Source organism: Lissotriton helveticus, chromosome 2_2 (genome assembly GCF_964261635.1).
Source record: "Lissotriton helveticus chromosome 2_2, aLisHel1.1, whole genome shotgun sequence".
Lineage (NCBI taxonomy): Eukaryota > Metazoa > Chordata > Amphibia > Caudata > Salamandridae > Lissotriton > Lissotriton helveticus.
Window position 1 is genome coordinate 417,369,867 of NC_136060.1, and position 22,704 is coordinate 417,392,570.

General features: G+C 48.8%; 1 protein-coding gene across 1 annotated transcript in view; it reads right to left on the reverse strand.

The window, feature by feature from the left end:
• The window catches only part of POLR1A (RNA polymerase I subunit A), a 514,608-nt gene that overhangs the window by 98,703 nt on the left and 393,201 nt on the right, over positions 1 to 22,704 (reverse strand). Inside the window, exon 24 of the mRNA XM_078678659.1 lies at positions 17,763 to 17,977. Coding sequence (XP_078534785.1) covers positions 17,763 to 17,977 — 215 coding nt within the window. The remainder of the gene's footprint in view (positions 1 to 17,762; positions 17,978 to 22,704) is intronic.

Sequence of the window (22,704 nt, forward strand, 5' to 3'; positions counted from 1 at the left end):
TCCAGATCTGCGCTTGCTGGCGCGGAAAAAAGAAGAACTGACGTCAGCACGCGGAGGCGGCGTCTAAGTACTCCGACGACGTCATCACGGCGCCCACGACGCCGACGACGGACGCGGAGCCGCAGACGACGCCTACCGACGCGCAAGGGTACTGCTACGCAAACATTTCCGGATCCAGTCTGACGCCTGGGGATATTCTAAGGTAAGGAATCTAATACTAACGTGTCTCTTTCAGATAAACCAGACACAAGGCATTAAAAGCAATCCGCTTCCGCACTGGCAGCCAATGTAATCTCGTGAGTTCACCCGACACGGATGCGTACTTTGGAAAACCCGTCAGGAGTCTGGTTACTGCATTTTGCAGCACCTGCATCTTGTTAAGAAGCCCCTGTTGGGCATTCAGCAGCAGACTATTGCAGTAATCCAGCTGGGGTAAGACCAGGGCCGTAACAACTGTCTTTTTACTGCTTTCGGGGAGGAAAGGAAGTATCTTCCGCAACATTTTCAAAAGAAAATAATTTGAGGATGTTAAGGCGTTGACCTGGGGCCTAAATGTGAGTTGGTCATCTATTACAACTCCTAAGTTCTTCACCTTTGCCACAGGAAGGGGGGGGACACCCATCTCTTCTGGCCACCATTGCGGGCTCCAAAAGTCATTACTTACGCCAAAAACAATGACTTCAGTTTTAGATGTGTTCAGCTTCAGGCAGTTTTCGCCCATCCACCTACCCACCGCCAACATACATTCCTGAAATTGTAAGGCCACTCCATCTTCCCTCCCAGGCAGCACTGATACCACAATTTGTGTATCGTCTGCGTAAGAGGTTAGATTAAAGCCAAAAGACTTCATAATCAGGGCCAAGGAGGTGACATATATATTGAACAGAGTGGGGCTTAGGGAGGAGCCCTGAGGGACCCCACATGGTAGAACAAAAGATTTTGATACGTACTCTCCCATTGACACACTCTGTTCTCTATTAGTCAGAAATGCATTCAAGAGATCCCCTGCACCCCACAGTCCTTCAACCGGTCCATCAAAATTCCATGATGCACCGTGTCGAAGGCTGCGGAAAGTTTCAACAGGACCAGTGCAGCTCTGCCCCCTAGGTCCATTACTCCTCTAATTTCCTCAGTAGCTTTTATTAGGGCAGACTCAGTGCTATGGCATGCTCTGAACCCATGTTGGGAGGGGTGCAGGGCGCGAGTTGTCCCCAAAAACACGCAGAGTTGATGATTCATCATCTTTTCAATTAGTTTGGCTGAGAGTGGGAGCCTTGAGATGGGGCGATAGTTGTTGGGATCCATTGTATCTAAATTTGGCTTTTTCAGCTATGGAAGGATCGATGCACGTTTCCAACATGCGGGAATCTGTCCAGTGGCAAACATATTGTTGAAAATTGTTGTTAATGCTAAGGCAATAGGTACAGGCACCAACTTGGCTACCTTTGCCGGACATGGGTCATATGGTGACCCTGATTTTAACCCGTGAAGCATTTTTTTAGTCTTCTACATGCCTACAGGTGTAAACTCTTCAAGTGTGTCTTTCCGTTGATCGTCCCTTTCAGGGTTCTGATTGCATCCCCGAGGGCACCTCATCGTTAAGCCCAAAAAAGCATTAAAAACAGTCTCAACTTTAGTCATAAAAAATGTGGCCAAGACGTCACACAGAGCTTGGCTGGGCTGCGGCCCTGCCACTTTAGGAGATACAAGACTAGAGAGTGTTCTAAATAATTCTTTTGAACAGTTACTGGCCTGATTGATACAGTTAGTAAAATGCTCTTGTTTTGCTTGAGCAATCAACTTCTTATATTCAAGAAGACTGTATTTTAGGTTCCTCTTGTCCATTTCCTTATAGCCTTTGCGCCATTCCCGCTCTAGCTTTTTACACCCTATTTTTTTCGCCAAAGAATAGCAGATTTTGATGCATAGGACAACCCATCAAAAGATGGTACGTTTGTGCATAGCCCCACCTTTCTTAGCGCCCACATAACCCACGAAGATTTGATCATCCACCCGGAAATCTTTAGTGCGGTCATGGTAGAAGGACGGCGCACATTTTGGGTCCATACGGTGGAGTCTCTTCTCCTCTTTGGAAGGGTGCGAAGGCAGAAAAAAGGTGGGCAATGTGTTGGTCTGACCATTGTGGAAAGAGGTAATCCCTTTGGGCAGAAAAGAGGGCCTAGTGCGAAGGACCACCTTGTCCGGATGAACTGCAAGAAAAGGAGTCTTGGAGGAAAGAGCCTGAAGCTCACTCACCCTGTGAGCAGAGGTGATGGCAAGGAAAGCGGTCTTCAAGGTAAGACGACGAAGAGGACAATTGTGTAGAGGGTCGAAGGGAGCACACATAAGGTAAGTAAGAACAACATTCAAGCCCCACTGGGGCATTACAAAGGGAGAAGGAGGAAAGAGATGAGTAATGCCCTTTAGAAATCTATTTACAATCAGAGACTTGAAAAGAGAATGCAGATCAGGAAGGTGTAGAAAGGCCGAGATGGCTGTAAGGTAGCCTTTAAGAGTTCCCAGAGCAGAGCCCTGCTGGGCCAAAGATAGAATCAAGAGGAGAACCACTGAAAGAGGGGCAGAAAGGGGATCCACAGCCTTTGCTGTGCACCATGCCACAAATGTGTTCTATCTACAGGAATACACCATTTCAGTGGAGGGACTCCTGGCTGCCAAGATGACATTACAGCCTTAGGGAGGAAGGTCGAAAGCGGTCAACTGTCACCGCTCAATCTCCACGCAAGGAGGTGGAGACTGGACAGGTTTGGGTGGAGGACCGTCCCCTGCTGCTTCGACAGAAGATCCTCCCAAAGAGGCATTCTGATCAGAGGATCAATGGCCATGCTCAAGAGCTCGGCGTTCCAGACTCTTCATGCCCAGTCTGGAGCCACAAGAATGACTTGGGCCCGGTCACGCTTCATCTTCTTAAGTACTCTGGGCAGAAGTGGTACAAGCGGAAAAGCGCGCAGAGGCCGCAATTCCACTCGCGACGAAAAGCGTCACAGAGCTACTGCCGCATTGGAAACTCCATTGCGCAGAATTGCAGACATTGCGCGTTCTCTTCGGCGAACAGTTCTAACCAAGGCTCTCCCCACTGCTGACAAAGACCCCCGAGCGAAGGTGCCATTTGTGAGCTATCATGCACTGGCAGCTGAGTTCCTCCGCCCTGGCATTCAGGGAACCTGCCTGGTGTTGAACCACCAGAGATAAGCCCTGATGTTCCAGCCAAGTACAAAGGCGAAAAGCCTCTTGACCTAGGATCCATGACCCCGCCCCGCCCTGTTTGTTGCAGTACCTCATGGCAATGGTGTTGTCTGTGAACACCTGCACTACTCTTCCTTTGATAGAAAGAAGTAATGCCTTCAGTGCAAGACAGATTGCCTGGCGTTCCAAAAGGTTAACATGGAGACCGGACTCCGCTGGAGACCAGAGACCCCTGATCGCTGCCTCTCCCTGGTGGCCACCCCATTCCAGGAGTGACGCATCCGTCACAACTGTAAACTCTTGTTGGGGAAGGGAGAGGGAGCTGCTGCTGTCCTAATCTTGGTTCGTTAGCCACCACTGCAACTGACTTGCAGTCCGCTCTGAGATCTGGATGACATTGGAAGGATTTCCCTGATGCTGCACCCTCTGGAACTTCAGGTCCCACTGCAGAGACAGCATATGCCACCTGGCATGATCCTCTAACAGAATGCAGGAGGCCATGAGGCCCAGCAGCCTCAGAGTCATTCTGTAAACGAAATCCGGAATAGAGGCTGAAACATCGGTATCATAGCCCGAATATCCCGGACTTGTTGCTCAGGAGGATAAGCCCGAAACTGCGCTGTAACAAGAGCTGCTCAGATGAAAAGGTGCTTCTGAGAGGGAGTCAGGTGGGACTTCGGCACGTTGATAGTGAACCCCCAGCTAGTGCGGGAAATCAGCTGTAATCTGGAGATGGGAGACGACTGCTTGGGGCGAGCCCGCCTTCAACAGCCGGTCGTCAAGATAAGGGAAGTATGGAACCCCTGAGCTGCACAGATGAGCTGCGACCACCGCCATCACTTTCGTGAACACCCTAGGAGCACTGGTACGGCCAAAGGGGAGCACGGTAAACTGAAAATGCTCATGGCCTACAGTGAACCGTAGGTAACACCTGTGGGCAGGCAGGATGGGGATATGGAAGTAGGCGTCCTGCAAGTCCAACGCTACCATTCAGTTTCCGGGGTCGAGGACAGACAAGACCTGAGCCAACGTGAGCATCTTGAACGTCTCCTTCCGGAGGAAGCAGCGAGGGCCCTGAGGTCTAAGATAGGACACAGCCCTTTGTCCTTCTTCGGTACCAGAAAGTTGTGGGAGTAGCAACCACGACCGACTTCTGGCACAGGAACCCTTTTGATAGCTTGGCCAAGAGAGCTGCAACTTGCTGGAGGAGAAGGGCCAAGTGATCCTCCGACATGTGATGGAAGGATGGTAGCATGGAGGGAGGAGTAGTTTCGATGGGGAGGGAATAGCCCCTTCGGACTATCTGTAAAACCTACCTGTCCGAAGTGATGTTTTGCCAGTAGGTGAGGTGATGGTGGAGCCTGCTGCCTACTGGCAACTGGTTGCCATGGAAGGTTGGACTAGGAGGGTTTGGAGGCTGCTGCAGGGGAGTCTTGGGTAGACTGGCCTGGCCTCTGACCCCATACCTGCGTCGCTGGGTCCCTAGTCCGCGGCTACGCAGAGGCTGGGTAGCTGGCGCAGCTCTGTGGCCAGAGTGGGTGGAATGTGGTAGGGCCTTCCTTCCGTAGCTAAGAAAGGCAGACTGAACGGAGTGAGGTGTGGCAATGAGGCCCAAGGATCTGGCCGTAGCCCTAGAATCCTTGAAGCGCTCGAGCACAGAGTCCGCCTTGTCGCCGAACAGGCGACGGCCATCAAGGGGCATGTCAAAAAGGGTGTATTGGACATCCTCAGAGAAACCAGACGACCTCAACCAGGCGTACTGCCTCAAGGCTACTGACGTGGAAACTGTTACGCCTAGAGAGTCGGCGGTACCCAGCCCACACCGAATGGCAAACTTAGCTGCGTCTCGACCCACTGCCACTTCGCGGGTGAGAACGGCCCGGGCCTCCTCCGGGCACTGTAGCAGCACTTGCGCAACCGTAACCCATACCATTGGGAATAATGGCCCTTCAGTTGGTGTTTACCGACTGAAGCGCTAAGCGGGAGGAAGAAAACACCTTCTTCCCAAGGTAGTCCAGCTTCTTGGATTCCCTTTCTGCTCCTCCGTAGCCACGGTAGGGGGGGAGAGCATGCCAAGGTCTGGGGAGGTATACAAACCACTGCCATCACCCAGTTCCTCTCACCAGTCCGGCTCCTCAAACTTGTCAGCCAAAGGATCTCCAGACCCCTCCCAGTCCTCCTCACCATCCTCTGGCCGCCACTCAGGGCGATGGGGAACACCAGAGATGAACAGTGGTACAAAAGTACCCTCCGGCGCCGGTACAGACATCGAGCGATGTTGGTCCAGGACCGGGTCCAAGTCGGGGGGTGAGGCTCGGGTCGACGTCAGTTTGGGGTACAACCAGTGTCGGGGGAGTCATAACTGGAATCAGCACGGGAAGGTACCATGAGGTTGACCGGCACTGATCCGGATCCAGGCTTAGATCCTCAGGGGCCCTCTGGCACCAGAGCCGCCGGCATCGAAGACCCAGGGCCCCCAGCTGAGTCTGTGGGGCCCGAAGGCCCACATGCGGAGTCGGGCTGCTCAAAAATGCTATCAAGAACCTCGTAAACGGCTTAAACCTGGGCAGGGAATGCTCCAGCTCTGGGAAAAGGAGGGAAGCGCGGAGCCGTCCCAGAAGCAGGCTCCAACGATGGAGCTGGAGACCGATGATGATCCGGGTCCCGCATCGCATCGGCCGACGGACGGGGAGAAGGCGAAGAGCGACGATGCTTCTTCGCCTTCTTCTTGACTTACCCGAGGAGTGCGAAGACTTTGATGACGAGTGGTGGAGGCTCCGCAACAGGTCCCGAGACCTTCCTCTCGACCCGGACCTCGAACGAAGTGGAGTGGACTGCCTGGGTCTCCAAGAGCTTTTGTGACCGCTTCTGCAAAGACTTTGGATTCAAGGCCTGGCAGTCGGAGCACGACTTCGGGTTGTGGTCACGCTCCAGGCCCCAGAGACACATGAGGTGCAGATCCGTGATGGACATCAACCTGTGACAGGAGTCATAAGACTTGAAGCCGGTCTGACGATGGGACATCACTTGTACTACCAGGAGTCGAAGACTCAAAAAAGACATCGACAAAAGTCGAAAAAGGTTTCGTCAAAAATGATTAAGGGGCACGCTCACTCCGGATCTGCGTTGGCTGCTGCGGAAAAAGAAAGAATGGACGACAGCACGCAGGGGCAGCGTCTAAGTAGACTCTGCGATGTCATCCCGGCGACCATGACGCAGATGAAGGACACAGAGTCAACCGATGCCACCTACTGACACGCAGGGGTAATGCTACAGAAAATCTATAACTAATTGTCTCTTTCAGATATCTTATACAGCACTTTGTTTTTAAAATGCCTCAGGGTGCTCTGCATATCTCTCAGGTGGACATGATATGGGCCTCCCACCACGTGAGGACCACACCCACAATAGCAGGCTGTTCTTGGTCTTCGCCTCAACATTCTATGTCTGACACTGCTCATGTTGGCAGCGTCTTGAGATGTCAAATGTGGGGCAGGTCATCACTCCATTAAGGACTGGGCTGCATCACAGGCCTCCAACTCCATACTCGCCTCCATCACTTTCCCGGCAAATGAGTGCCTCTACTATCTCCTTCAATGAAAGCTTCATTCCGATACAGTTCAATCAGGTAGGGACTCACCTGGGCCTCCAGGACTCTCAATATTGTTGCCAGGACTCTGGCAGACTAGAGGTCCAGAAAAGACTGCTGCTATCTTGGTTTTTGTGGAAGATGGTGTTACTATGGCCTCTGAGGGCACCCAGCAGCATCCTCAGCGACGGCAACTTCCAACACTGTGGTGAGTACCACAACTGGGGTTGTACCCCACCAGTTACAAACAAGCTTCTGACTTCCAACCACACAATGCAGATCCAAGGGTGGTTCCATGCCAAAACTTCACCTGGAAGTGGTCATTTTGTGGTAAACAAGTCCAAATGTCCCCTTCTCCACAATAAGGATAACCTTTTAAACTCTTGCCATTATCATACCTGGAGGAATTAATTCTAGGACCAACTAAGCAGATATAAGTAGAATTCTAAACTGAGGTGCATTATAAGCCACTGTCCCACTAAACTTTATAGCTGCTGACTGGTATCAGGTCCTTGTTATCTAAAAATGCTTGCCAGTGCTAGAAAATGAAGTCTACAGTAACCTCGGGAACTGAATCCATCTTTTGCACTTAAAGAAAACAGTATCTATTCACCAGCACATGGGCAATATCCAACGTTATGTACAGATTTCATCCACTTGTGACATGAATGTGCTATATTGTCACACCAACCTCAAAGATTAGATATTGTCAATCTCTTTAAATTAAAACCAGAAACAATGAATCTATTCTGATCAAACATTCACATGACTATAACCCCAATGACGAATGTTTGAAAGATTTGGGATTAGATGGTTTCTCACTAACGTAGTCAAAGAAGGTCCACTCCTAAGGCATGTGGACTGACCATCACCTATTGCAACCCTTCACACTGTGAAAAACACTAAAGCACTTTTTGCGGCCTCTTTCAAATTGACTACAGTACTTCCATCCTAGCCAGCATCATTATGCTCTTTATGGGTGATTATACTGTCTCTGCTAGACTAATTTCAGTATCCAAAGAATATAATCACATCATTACTGAGTTAGAAGACCGCCACAAGAAGCCAGAATAATAAATTGCCTTGCATCACCTACAAAAGCACATTTGTGCGACACCTAAATAACTGTGTTCTTTATCAGTTGTTTCTTAAAGTCTCAGTAGCATTCAACATTTTATCATGAATACAAAAAAATGCAAATACAAAAAAGGGATGTACGGCATTACGACGCGTACTTTTACAACGCGTGCCGCTACAACATGTTTTTTTCAACGCAAGTCGTTACCACGACTTGCGTTGGAGGGGGTGCGGACTTAGGAATTTTTTTATTTACTATTCCAACACCAGCCTACGTACAGTAGGGAAGGTGTTGGATAGTAAATTAAAAAATTCCTTGTCCTGCAGCGCCCTCCAGCGCACGTCGTGGTAACGACTTGCTTTGAAAAGACCGCGTTGTAACGGCACGGCGGTGTAACAGCCGCGTCGTAAAGGCTGTTCACCACAAAAAAGCAGCTTCTCAAGCCTTCGCTAATTCTACCTCTTCAATATAGAGCTCTATTCCCCTCAAGACCGGAATAAGATGGTCTTTACCAAAAGAAGTGAAATTATACCTTTCTAACTTGCATCAACTAATATTCAGTATGAGCTGTTGTCTCCGTTTTATCTAAATTCTCTATCAATGCTCCTTCTATTGATTTTATAGGTTACCCCTTTTCCTCCTTGTTCATTACTTTCTCTGTCACTAAAGGTCCTTATCAGTTGTATTCTCTCCAATTCCGTGGTTCTCAGTTCTACGTAGCGTCCCCTTTTTTAAAAATCTCTATATGTTAAGGATGAAGATTGTTTGCTGTTTTCTTTTGTAAGAAATGCTGTTTGTCACATGTTAAATCACTGTAAATCATGCAAAGAGCTTTGAGTGGAGTGAGCCACAAAAATATCAGATAAATACATTCTGTGTATACACCATCAAGTAAGCCTAGCACAGGATTCCTACAGCTGATTGATTGCAGGCTTCTTCGACAAAAGACGTAGATTTAGGTAATGGTCAGTGATAGGAAACTACCACCAACAAATCAAACAGCCCGCAACAGTAGCCAGAAAGCATAAACTTAAAAATAATCCATACAGTCACACTTGCATTGGTTCCTATGGTGATTCAAGCGCAGGCCTAAAGGTTAACATTGGCCAAACATCCAATGTTATAGAAAACAGACTGTCCAGCACCCATGGCTTTTACTAACATTTATGGTTGTATCTTGCCCTCAGAAGGTGCTAGCCTATCCACAAATGATCTACCTACCCACTTGATAACATATGTTCATTTCTTATTAAAGATAAAACACTGACAGGTCATTGACATTAGTGAGTATTGTATATTGTGCCCTACTTTGTCTTATTCTCAAAACTGCAGTACAATAAACACTGAATGCTTCTCCTCATTACCTTGATAGAGCAAAGAGCCTAAAGGTAGTAGCTTGGTATCCAATTAAAGTGAAAGCGTATTGGGGCCTTAAACACTAACACCAAGACAGGATACAGCCCAGTAACCCTTGAGTGCCCTCACCACCCCAAGAAAAGGCCACACTTTCAAGCTTTGAACCCTGATGCTGGCGGTGACTAGAAGAGCCCTGAGAGCAGCAGAATTAGATGGATGTGGGGTTGGTAGCGTGTTCATAAGTCATCTGGGATAATCATATTAATTGGTAAACAGCTTTCTAAACACCTTACGGAGTTCCTTTAAAGAGTTTAGGTAAAGAGGTAATACGAAACTGAAAAATGAGCCACTGACTGACAACCAACATACCATACAATACTTACAGTGAGGTTATATGTTTCTTTATGTTCTGTTCAGACCATCTGCTAGCACCATGGTTACTAATGAATATAGGTGTCAGAATTGAAAATAATTCGATATTTCAGTCATAATGTCTTCCAATAGAGATGTTTTGATTCAAAATATAACCTTTACTTATTCTTGTTTGAAATGTTTTGTTTGAAAATGTTTTGAATTTGATACTAAAAGAATTTTACACTCCAATTTTCAACTCAGGCACACAGAAAAACACTTGTAAGTGTACATTTGCATGCATTATTTATCAGTATTGTAAGAATGTTTCCCTAACAGAATGTTGGGATTTATCCCATTGCAAATTGAGCTTTGGGGTGGGTTCATGAACATTCCTCTGTGTGTCCTGAAAAAGTAGGTAAAAGCTGTCCCCCATAAGACTTAGGGCACGTACACATCACTTGTGGTTGGTTTCTCATGATGGAAACAGAAGAAAATCTGCTCCTGTCAAAGTAGGTTGCCAAGGTAGGAAGTGGACCATAATAACCCTACATTTAATGGGGTGTAATCACAGTGTAGACAGTGGGAACAAATTCTGCATTTAGATATTTCCACCAACAGGAATGTCTTCATACACAAACGTTTTTCCTCAGGGTGTTCAAGAAAATACAGATCTTTTGCTACCATTTGTAAGAATTATTTCATCAATGAATTTTTTTTTTGTGGAATCCTTTTTACTTAAAGTTTGGCTCCCAAAATCTGATTTGCTCAGTAACGAGTTTCTAATCATTACCAAATGTAAAACAGCAAGTATCAATCTAAAGTGCAACTTTTGTAAGAAAAAATATGGTCAAACAATTTACTTATTTTAATCAAATAGTTTCTCTTTGACCGCATCTAGGCTCAAGCACAGCTTCGCAAAATATACGAAGGAGCTTTACTTTTCATTGTGGCTTGTTACCATAAACTTGTCTTTCATCAAATCTAAAAATGTTCCTATCTGAAGCACAATTACAGACTTAAAATACAATATTATTTAGTCATTGTTTTTTTTTAAAATGTCTTTATTGCATTTTATAAGAAAAAACAGCAAGATGGAGTTACAAGTCCCCCTCCCTCCCGCCCAAAACTGTTGTAGTCTTCCGCATACACAGCATCAGTTCGGCATATTCATTAAAGAGATAGGTATACACAGCCATTCAGCCAACAACCCAAAGTCGGGCAGGAGGCGTTCCATCACAGCTATTGAAGACTTTGCCATTGAGAGACATTACGCATATCAGCCTGCACAGTTCAGAGGGGTCCCCCTGAGTCCTGTCCCCCTCGCTCCCGGCAATAAACACTCCCATATTCTATTCTTGTGTGGATTCAGCAGTGTTCTCCTTGCTCGACAAGAATGTGTGGTACAAACCCCAGAAATTCTTGGGCCTACTAGTGGGGGGGTTGCAGTTCACTATAGTTTTCTGACTGTGTACAGCAGTAAAGCATGTCATGCGCCCAGCGTTTCAGAGTAGGCAGCGGGCCCTTCATCCAGCAGCAGGCCAGAACTCGGCGGGCCATCAGCAGTCCCATATCTACTAGGCGTCTAATCGCCCTAGGGAGTTGTTTAGTGTACCCTAGCAAGGCTATTAAAGGGTTAGGTGCAATGACAACCTCCGTCAGCTCACTTATGTTTGCGAATATCTTCTCCCAAAAGTCCAAAACACCAGGACACTGCCAAGCGAGGTGCAAAAAATCAGCTTCTGGGGCGCTACATCTTTCGCAGCGGGCAGAGTCTCTCAGCCCATATCTGCAGAGTCGAGCTGGAGTGTAGTATACTCGGTTTAAGAATTTGAAGTGGATCAGCCGATGCCGGCCATTAAGTGATATTGCAGCATTATCGCCATGTGTCATCGTCTAGGACAGTGTCCAAGTCCGTCTGCCATGACAATCGTGCCTTAGTGTATGGGTATCGTGTGTCTGTCTGCGTTAGTTTGTATAAACTGGACAGTAGCCCCCTGAGCGATGTGGTTTTGATTACATGCGTTAGCTCAGAGACCTCCGGAGGCTCCGCCATGTCGCTACCCAGTAGGTCGCCCAGGGCACTGCGCACTCTGTGGATTTGGAATCGTGTTAGTAGAGGGGGCGCTTCACAGGCTCCCAGTGCCTGCTCCCAGGTTTTAGCCACTCCGTCAGTGAACAGATCACCCGCCGTGTGTATGTTCAGTTTATGTAAGGCAGCGACTACCCCCTTTTCCGTAAGCGGGGGCAGCCATCTGGCCCAGTCTATCGGCATTACCGGTGAATAGAGCAGCGCACCATTTTGTATCTATAATAGACTGTGCCATGCATGGTTAGTGGCCGTTAATGAGTCTAGTACACCCGTTCTGCGATCTATTGGGCGAAAAATCGTGTGTTGGAGTGTATCAGGGTCAGCGAAGAGGGTCTCCATGCGTACATGTGGGATTTCACGGTCTCCATGGAGCCACGTGTGTAAATGTGACGCCTGGGCTACTCGGTAGTACGCCTCCAAGTCAGGGGCGCCAAGCCCCCCCATAGAGTATGGCATGGTAAGCGTCGTCCAGCGGACACGAGACTGTCCGCCCGCCCAGGCCAGCTTTATCATTTGTTGTCGCAGCCTTGCAAAGAATGATCTGGGGAGAATAATTGGCAAGGTCGTAAACAAAAACAAAAAAGGGGAAGCACCACCATTTTCATTAGGGATATGCGCCCCATTAAGGAAACGGGAGCTTGCTCCAAGTTATTACATCATCCTCCAGTTTTCTAAAGGCCGTGCCATAATTGGCTCTAAAAAGGATGTCCGCATCGGTATGCAGCTGTATACCCAAATAGTGGACCGCGTCTGTGGTCCATTGGAAGGGATATTCCATTGTCGCTGGTCGCGTAATCGGCGTGAATGGAAAGGCCAGCGACTTGGTCCAGTTGAACTGCAAGACAGAGAGTGCCCCAAAGCGGACTACCTCCCTAAGGACTGATGATAGATTGTTATCGGGGTCGCGTACATATAGCAGGGTGTCATCTGCGTACATTGACACTATGATCTTGTATCCCGGGAAGCCTATGCCCTCGTTTCCGTGGTATTCTCTCAGGGCACATGCCAGCGGTTCTGCCACAAGAGCATAGAGGAGAGGCGAGAGGGGGCACCCCTGCCTAGTCCCTCTGCTAATGGGAAAGGAGTCCGTAACCAAATCTCCCATGCGTAGCCGCGGCCTCGGCTCGTGATATAGCGCCCCTATCATTTGTAGGAACGGCTGCCCCAGGCCCATACGTTGCAATACGTTGCGATGGACGGCCACTCTACGGAGTCAAAGGCCTTCTCCATGTCTAGGATGACGGCCAGCGCCTTTCTGTCAGGTCTAACATGTTGAATCACCCCCAAAACAGTTCTTATGTTGTAGACCAGGTTTCTGCTAGGGATAAATCCTGCCTGGTCCGGGGCTACCAGGCTACCAGCGAGGAGCGCCAATCGGGTGGCCAGCACCTTAGCAAAGAGTTTGGTGTCAACATTTAAAAGCGACAAGGGTCGATATGAGCTGCACTCATCGTGCGGTTTCCCTGGCTTCAAAATGGTAACCAGAAGTGCCTCCCTCATAGATTGCGGCATACTGCCCTCTACACAGATGTCATCAAATAGTGTCGATAGGTGTGGGAGCAGTTGGTCCTTAAATGTTTTATAGAAGCCGGCAGTGAGACTGTCTGCGCCCGGAGCGCTACCCGATTTCATGCTAGCCAGGGCGTCTAAAATCTCATCCTTATCTATAGGTTGCGTGAGGAAATCCCTGTCAGAGTCGGGTAGGACGGGGAGGTCAATGTGGCCTAAGTAGTCCTGACTTTCCTCTTCCAAGTTTCAGGTCGGAGTAGTATCTTCTAAAGACCTCGGCAATGTCCCTTTCGTCAGTGGTCGGTTCCCCCTTCGGGGTGTTAACTACTGTGACGTGTTGACGCCGTCGCGCTCCCCTCATGAGGTTTGCTAGTACTGCGCTTGGCCGCTCCCCCTCGCCATACACCCTAGCAGTGGAGTACTTGCTCATGTGTTTGACCTCCCTGTCTGCTTCATCATGATACTCCGCAAGTAGGGACTTAATCTCTTCTCCCACAGTGTCGTCCGCAAGACTACATTGCCTGCGCTCCAACTGTCCCAGTTGTCTCTCAAGGTCCGCCAGCCTACGCCGAGTGGATTTAAGTATGCCCGAGTGCTTTGACAGTGCGACACCTCGAATATAGACCTTGAAGGCCTCCCATATCATCTGGAAGCTCTCTACCGAGCCCACATTGTGCTAAAAAAAAGTATCTATGGCCGCCGCAAGCTCTGCCTTAAATGTTGGGTCAAGTAGTGAGTTAGGCGGAAACTGCCACGTAAATGGCGGTACCAATTTACCTGGAATACGCAATTCCAGCAAGACTGGTGAGTGATCAGACAATGTTCTAGGCAAAACTTTGCAGTCTTTTATACGGCTTATGTGGGAGGAGGAGGCGAGCCAGTAGTCAATCCTGGTGTGGATATTATGATATGCAGAGTAATGCGTGTAGCCACCCTGATGAGGATTACGTGATCGCCATACATCCTCCAACCCCAAGCGAGTTATAGCGCTTTGGAGTTCTAGCGCGGCGGCTGTAGGCCTGCTAACAGGGCCGGCTGACCGGTCCAGGGTCGGGTCCAGACCAGGTTAAGATCGCCCCCCCCAGAGTAGCGGGCTCCTCTGGTCAACTCGCTTGATCTTGGCGGTAAGGGTCTCGTAAAATTCCGGCGAGTCAAAGTTCGGACCATAGGTGTTTACAACAGCAGGACCGTGACACCTGGATATCACGAATCTGCAATCAGTATCCGTCTCCAGGGTCTGTATCTGCAGTTTGGATTTAGGGTTCACCCATGTCAGCACTCCTCTGGAGCTAGTGGTGTACCCCTCTGCTGAGATGTTACCCTCTAGCCCCCTGCTTCTAACCATTTGACTGTGTGTAGGGAGATGTGTTTCCTGGAGCAGGGCTATATCTACGTGTTGGCGTTGCAGGTAGTTGAGGACATCCTGACCTTGCGGTGGTCCTTAAGGCCACAAACATTCCAAGTGATGGCTGTTAGTTTAGGCATATGTACACCCCCCTCGCCTATATCGGTTTCAGCCATCGCGCAACACAGTAGTGTATGTGTGTAGCTGTTGTGTAGCAGCGCAGGCAAAGGATATAAAGTGAAACATCAGGCTGGGCAAGGCCTCAAAAGACTTGTAACAAACTTCTCCCAATTCAAACAAAGCCATCTGTGGTTGCGGTAAATCCAGTGTAACCTCACTGGGAAAGCAAGGAGAGACCCTCCCTCTGGCCTCCTCCCCCCTCTCCCCTCGCTGACCAACCCCAATTCGGCCACTAACTCCCCCCTGAGCTCCCCCCAACTCCCTCCCACAGCAGACCTACCCCAATTTGGCCTAGCATGTAACTGTCTCCCTCCCAGTACCCCCCAGGAAACACAAGGAATCCCAAAGGGGGATCAAAAGTGCTCACAGCGCAGGGGCCGAGGTTGCCAGGTGTATCAATCCCACCTTAGTCTACTCCCTGCGCATACTTCCCCTCCGCCACCAATACCAAAAGAAAGCATCCCAACGAAAGTCGACAGGGGTTCAGATAATTGTGATAACTAAGCTTCAAATTGGTGCTCACACCGCCAAAAATGTCCCTAATCAAGTCAAATAAACGATCTCTGCCCACTGCAATTTACAAGCAGCAGCTTTTCAAGCGAAAACAGCTTATCCGTGGCAGCAATAGGAAAATTAAACCAGTCTCACCAGCTGGTCTAATCATCCAGGCCCCCACAGGACCCTCTGCAGTGTCTCGGGCTCCACGCGCGCAGGTGCGTAGATGGGTCATGTAGTGGGGTCACACTCCCAGTCCAACACAGGGCAACTAGCAAACCGAGGTACCTCCGTGCAGAGTAGAGCTCCCATTACATGTTGAGTATTTAGTCCTGTTTATTCAGCTGGCTACAGGCTTCCTCCTCGTCATTCCGGCTCCTGGGGCTGCCTCTATTTTCTTTTGTTCATACTTTCAATGCTTTGTGGAGGTCTTTTGGGTCTGTAAAGATGTGTGAATGGCCCTGCCGATTAATTCTCAATTTTGCTGGATACAGCATGGCATAGTCCAGTCCAAGGTCTCTGAGCTGTCTCTTGTATGGAGCAAAGTGCCTTCGTTCTTCTTGCACTTTCGCAGTGAAATCCGGATATATGGAGATGTCAGACCCCTCAAATTGCAGCGTCTTTTTTCCCCGTGCTATCCGCAGGGATGTGTCTCTGTCTCTGTAATTCAGTAGCTTGGCAATAATCGGCCTCTGGGGTGCCCCCGGCTTTGGGCGCGGGCCCAGCGAGCGGTGCGCCCTCTCCACTATGAACATCGGGGAAAATGCGTCAGCTCCCAGAAGCGAGGTCAACAGCTTCCCGACGAACAGCTCCATCTTTCCCGTTTGGGTGGTCTCCGATACTCCCGTAATACGTATGTTCGATCTGCGGGAGTGGGCCTCCAAGTCTTCCGACTTCTCTTGAATTACTTGCAGGATTCTATCATGCTGCTTACGGACTTTGTCTTGTTCCGTTTGTGCTCCTTCGACCTCCAGTATGCGCCTTTCCGCCATATCCAGGCGCTCCGCATGTTTATCCACTCTTTCAGACATGCGGTCCATTCGATAGGAGAGCGCATCTATCTTGGAGCCCAGGGAGGCCATGCTGTCTTGTAGGCCTTTTTCCATTGTTACCAACAGGGCTTTAATGTCGGCGTAAAAAGTGCTTTCCGCCCCCCTAGGCTGTGGAGCAGACTCCATTTCTGGCTCTTCTGGGGCCTTAGTGCGTCGCTGTTCGAAGGGCAATTTGGTTTGAGTTTTGTCCCCCTTACCCATGCTGTAGCCAATGCGCAGGGCAGCTCCAGACGGGTTCGGCCAAATCGTCTAGCCGGTGTCACGTCTTCCCTTCAAGTAATCAGCCTTTGAGCAGACCACCCTCTCCACTGTCTCCGAGTTAGCAGGTCACCTCAGGCCCAGGGATACGGCCCTTCCACACCTCCAGGGCGGTCAACTCCGCAGATGCGAAGATCTAATGCGCTCACCCACTGCTCCACCAGGACACCTCAAGGGCACACCACCAAGTCTCCACTATGGCGTGCCGTTCTCACCGCCCGCGTGAGTAGAATGCGGCCTTATCTCCAAATGCGCAGCATGAATACCTCAACGAAGCGGGCTCTCCAGTCAGCAGTCCACCACAAGTGACTCGGGGGCTCCGAGTAGTAGCCCCCAGGGTCCTACGCCGCCATAGTACTGACACAAGCACCGCGGTGCGCGTGCACCAAGTCCTGCAGTGCCGAGGGGGGTGCCACGTGTCCACGCTAAGCAGGGTGGGGGAGACCGCGGGAGCTCCGAGTACTCAGGTCCAGGGGGCGCTTAACACAATGTCGAGTGGGCGCCCGTGTGTCATCAAAAGGAGGCTCCCCCCCCCCGCAAAGAGATAGAGCCGCACAGGCAGATTAAACTTGTCCGCTCACTTCTTGCGCCGCGATGCGGTCTTTCGCGCTCCCCCAGTCACCTCTGTCCCACCGGGCCAAGGTCAGTCCGGCCGCCGCACGTCGGGGCACACACGCTGGGCTGCGTATCAAATCCAGGTCGGGGAGGAGCGGCCCTGTGTGTCGGCACTTGCTCTCTCGCCGTGAGCGGCTCTGCGCGTCGCCGGGCCGTTAATTTTGATTGCAGCCGGTAGCGGCGGGCTGCAGCGGTGTTGTAGCACCTCGTTGTACCCTTCAGGCTTCGTGGGGTAAGGATTATTGAAGGATTTCAGTGGCGATGGCGCGGAGCTCTGGGATTAGGCGTCCGCCATCATCGCTGGCAAGCTCCGCCCCCCTATTTAGTCATTGTTGATACATCCATTCATTCATGTAGCTAGTAACATTTACATTGATAGAACACTATACTTCAGTATAAAAATGCAACTCATAATCAAATGAATCTTTTAGCGTTATAATCGTTGCCAACAAAGTGAATTCATTATAATTTGTACTGACAACTATAATGTTAAAATGTTGATAGTCTGGAGTTTAAGGGATAGTGTTCACGATCGGTCATCTTCTTGCAGTCAACCTCAAAGTTATATTCCTTCATAAATTTACAACATTACAATTTTTACCACATTTTGATCCTTCGGAAACACAAAGAAACATTACCTTTCTAAAGACAGCTCCGAAGAGACACAGCTTACACTTTTCTGAGTATCCCATTCGCTGATGTAGTCATCAACTTTGCTTTCAAATGTTTCTGATACAGACCCAAAATAAATATCAGGTTGAAAGATTGCCAGGCATGGATCAGGCAAAAGAGCTGCTCTTTTACGATATTTCCTCCTGCTCTTTTCTTCCAAGGAATACCACTTTTCCAACAACTACAATTAAAAAGAATACAAATTGTTATCGTAGAGCTCGACATAGATGGTCTATTTACAATGGTTCTAATTGTGTTTTTGTGAGGCCCGTGTCCACTAGAATAGGTTTTTAACTATGGGTACATTCTAGCAGCTTAAAGAAACCAGCAGCATGAATCTACAGTGCTCTTGTGTGCCATTGAGCTTAAGGCAATTAGCTACGCTTTTTTCCTGCTCATCTTATATTGTTAAATTAAGGAAAGAATTAGTAACAGGGCCAGTGCGAGAGTGGATATAGATGGCCGCAGAGTAGGACACAGCCACAGTTAATACATGGTTTAACAGGTATGTACTATTGTTTGCTAGGATTTCCCTTAATTGTCAACAATTTAATAAGTGAATTTTGAAGTTTCCACCTCCATTTTGATTATTTCAACTATGAAAGTATAGATTTCATACTGTAGGGGCTGATAACATACCCTCAATGCCACAAATTGTCTAATGTTTACAGTTTTAGTATTACAGTCATTGTTAATCAGCAATAAATAGGCAAAGGTTATTCTGAGCATTTTTGGCAGTCATGCCTTTTAGGCAAAACAGTAAGAAATGTTGGAAAATACAAATTTTGATGTGTTATTATTCCAGTTTTATTCCTTGACAGTTTCCGTTGCCCATAGAACTCTGTACACTTTACCTCTACTAACCAATATTAAAGTCCCCAAGCTCCCTGTTAATCGTAATGAAATTAGTATATGCCAGAGTGGCACATTTAATTTTCTAACACCCCTCTATTATATGGTATAAGGTATACCCTAGGCCTGTAAGTTAAATGACACCAGTGGGCTGCAGCACATATTGTGCCACCCATTACTCTCAAAAAGTAACCCGACCCCAGACCATTGTAGTCTGACAGAGCAGTTTTTTAACTGCCAATTCAACCTGTCAAAATAAACCCTGGTGACAGGCCTAAAACATTTCTTTTGAATATTATTATGTCCCCCCCCTAAAGTAGGCCTTTGTGTCCATAAAGGCAGGGTGCATTTTATTTAAAAGTAGGACATTACAAAGTTAAATGTTCCAAATGTCCGTACAATGGCTAAAGCTAGCAGGTTGACTGTTCCATAGGAAAGCACGGGGTCGCTCTATTAAATACTAACACTGTATCTTGGCAATGGTACTAGCTATGAAATTAAACAACTATTCTGATAGTAACAAAAAAAATAGTTATTAAAAATCGATTAAAATTGAGAAGTCATATTTTTTCTAGTTATTACATAAAAGTAACATCTAATACATTACATTTTCCCTGCCTGAAGTCCATGGAAGCTAAATCTGCATTTTGCTCTCCAGCATCTGCCAGACAGTAATTAGTATTTGGTGAGAATAAGGTGTGAACTTGCTCCCAGCTCACTGACAAGGCATAGGTTGTGGGGAGGTGATGTTGTGCGACAGAATGGCCAAGTAGTTGATTACCTTCGTAGAAGCCTATCCTGTCACAAGCAGAGTTTGCTAACACGCAGACCTGCACCCTTCTGCTGTCTCCCCAGCAAGTCAGGCCCCTTTCGCAGTGGGCCTCTTGACATTCCCACAAATAAGTTTGTGCTAAAAATAAATATGGCATCTCCAGACACTCCTGGATCACAAAAAGACTGAACCAGCTCTAGAGGACAATCCCTTTGCTCTCTTTAGTACCCAGGACAAATACATGGACTCAAAGGGTCATAAATTGACCTCTGCCTGAAACTACAAAAGGCTTTTCCTGCACCTGCCCAGCTGATCAGTGGCAAGTGGACCTGGACTGGACTTTGCCTGTCTGTAAGTGATTCTCTAAGTGCCTCCCCTGATGTCCTGGGGGGCTTTAGAAGTGTACCTTGTGATAAACTGGGACTTAAAGGACTAGAGTAAGAAGTTAAAAAAAAATTCCAGGTCGAACTTGGATCAAGTATCCGACCCATGCTCCACCACCATTGGCATCAAATTGCACCTATGTCCTGGGCTTGTTTGTGTTTCTACTTAAAAATGCATATCTATGGTTCCCCTGATCAAAGTTTTGTCATTATGTGTACTGGATGTCACTCTATTTGCTAAGTTTATTTTGAGATTTTTATTGGTTTGCATTACAACGTCATTACTTATTTAGTACTGCATCAATACTTTGCCTCTACATTAAGCCTGTCTGTTCTGTGCCATAGCTACCAGGGAGTTGAGCTTAGGTTTATTTAGTGACTTTAGTGGTTCACCCTGACATGGATTATGGTTAGTACTTGAAGTTGATACTTACCCCTCCCTAAACTAATGCCCCAAGAAGAGGTGTGGCGCCGCGGCCAGGGCGACTGACGCTGGAATCTGGGGATCACGGTTCGATCCCCGGCACCGGTGGCAGATTAGCCCAGCACCATGTGACTCTGGGCAATAGCTTGCTTAATCTTCCCGACGGCCCCCAGCGCCAAGAGACCCTTACGGGTGATTGTGCGCTTTACAAATGTGGATTATTATTATTATTATATTATTACAAATTACAACCACAGAAAAAAATTAAACTGCTTTAAATGTATCTTTTCTTACATTTTTTTTTTAAATACTTTATTTTGAGCGTGATGTAAAAAGATACATTTGAGCAGTTCGAAACATGTTCCATCCGTAACGCAAGGAGTCAGTGAGATCTCAACAGACACAGCCATTCAGCCCACATCCCGGAGGCTGGGTGGCAGGTAGGTACCAAAGACAAGGGCTCCGTATTCATGACAAATCAATAAACATGCCGTATTACAGCCAGATAAAGAAAAACATCATCACTATGCTCTTTTCTGTTTACTAGAACAAATGGAAAAACTCTCCCCCCCCCACAAACTCGGCATCAGTGAAACCCAGGTATATACATTCCGTTCAGGTCAACAGGGCCCATCTGGGCGCAGGTATCATATCAAAAACAAACACAGATCCATTAGGGATAGCAAGTAAATCACCTATTTACAGAGGGTATACGTGCGGTATTAGGCACCACTCCCCGGAGACCGACCCCTGTGGAGTCAACAGCTCAGCACTTGTGGCATCGGAATCACTGTCTACAGAACCCACCGCACACATCATGCGCCATGCTAACAGGTCCTCCTGCAGTTTCTCATCTCTGCGTGTATGTTGCATGTGTGTTTCCTCCACCAGGGACCATTCCTTGAAGTCTCTAAGCCAAGATGTCAGCTCCGGGGCTCGACTACCCATCCAGGTGATGGCCACCCTGCGTCTTGCGAGCACCAATAGCAGTTGCAACAGCTTATAGGACAATTTACTCTTTTTGGGCTTGGGTACCAGGGCTAACAGACAATGTAGTGGATCCAAGGCGATCCGGAATCCCGTAATCCACCTGATGCGCCCAACCACCTGTCCCCAGAAGGTCGCTACCGGGGGGCACTCCCAGGCTAAATGGAAAAAGCCCGCCCCACTCTGTCCACATCTAGGGCAGTCGTCTCGTCGGTCATTGGAGATGCGGTGTAAGGACACTGGGGTCATATAAGCGCGGTGCATAAAATTGAAGTGGATGAGCTTGAACCGTGCGTTACACGAAACCATACGGGTCAATGTGCCGATTCGTTTGCGCCGGTCGGGTTCCAGGGGGACCCAGAGATCCGCCTCCCACGCAGCCCAGGCCGGGGAGACCGGAGGAACCGAGTCCTTCCGCATCGCGGCATACAACAATGCAGTAAGCCGTCGGCCCCTGCCACAGGAAAGGAGAATGTTAAGGGTGTGCGACATCGGAGGCGCCTCCGGGAACTGCGGCCAGGTCACTCGCGCCATGTCCTGCAGTCCCCTATAATGTAGGTAATGTCCCTCCGTCAGGCCAAAGGCTGCCGCGGCCCCCTCGAAGGTCACAAAGGAGTCATCTGGGTACAGGTCCGCCAACGTTTCACATCCCCCCTCCTTCCAGGAACGGAAGGACATGTGTTCTGCCATCCGCATTACAGGCGCCAGAATCCACACAGGCAATTCCCTATGGAAAGGGGCTCGCCGCAGTATTTTCTCTACGAACCGTTGCCAGATCGTTGCAGCGTGTCTCACCACATAGGGCAAGGACCCATCCGCTCCCGTCCCTGCATCAGTGCCACCTGAAGTGTCTCCTCATCAGCCCGTCCCGCCAAGAGGGCCAATTCCCAGTTAGCCGTGCCGGAGAACCAGCGCGCAGCTGGGTGGAGCTGTGCCACGAAATAGTACAGGTCAAATCTCGGAGCCTCCAGACCTCCCTCCTCTCGACTCCGGACGATAGTGTGCAAAGCAATTCTACTACGCTTACCCGCCCAGAGCAATGACGTAAGGAGTGAGTCAAGTGTGCGAAACAGGCTTGTCGGGATCGGGCACAGCGAATTCTGTAGGACGTACAGCAGTCGCGGGAGCATCACCATTTTAGCCACCGCCAATCGTCCCATGAGGGAAAGCGGAAGCGTGTTCCAGAACGAGATGGACTGCTGAAGGGACCGCACCACGCGTCCGGCATTGCGGGCCAGCAACTGGTCATCCGTCGGCGCCACCTGAACGCCCAGATATCGGAAGGCTTCCAGTTCCCATCGCAACCCCAGATGTGGGAGGTGCGCCCGCTGGTCGGGGCCATATCCCGCCAAGGGGAAAATTAGGGATTTATCAGGATTAATCCGGAGACCCGACGCCGCGTCGAAGCGTTCCAATAGCTGCAGTAAGAGTGGCAGCGACTCATTCGGGGAAGTTAGGTAAAATAGAGCATCATCCGCGTACAGGGAGAC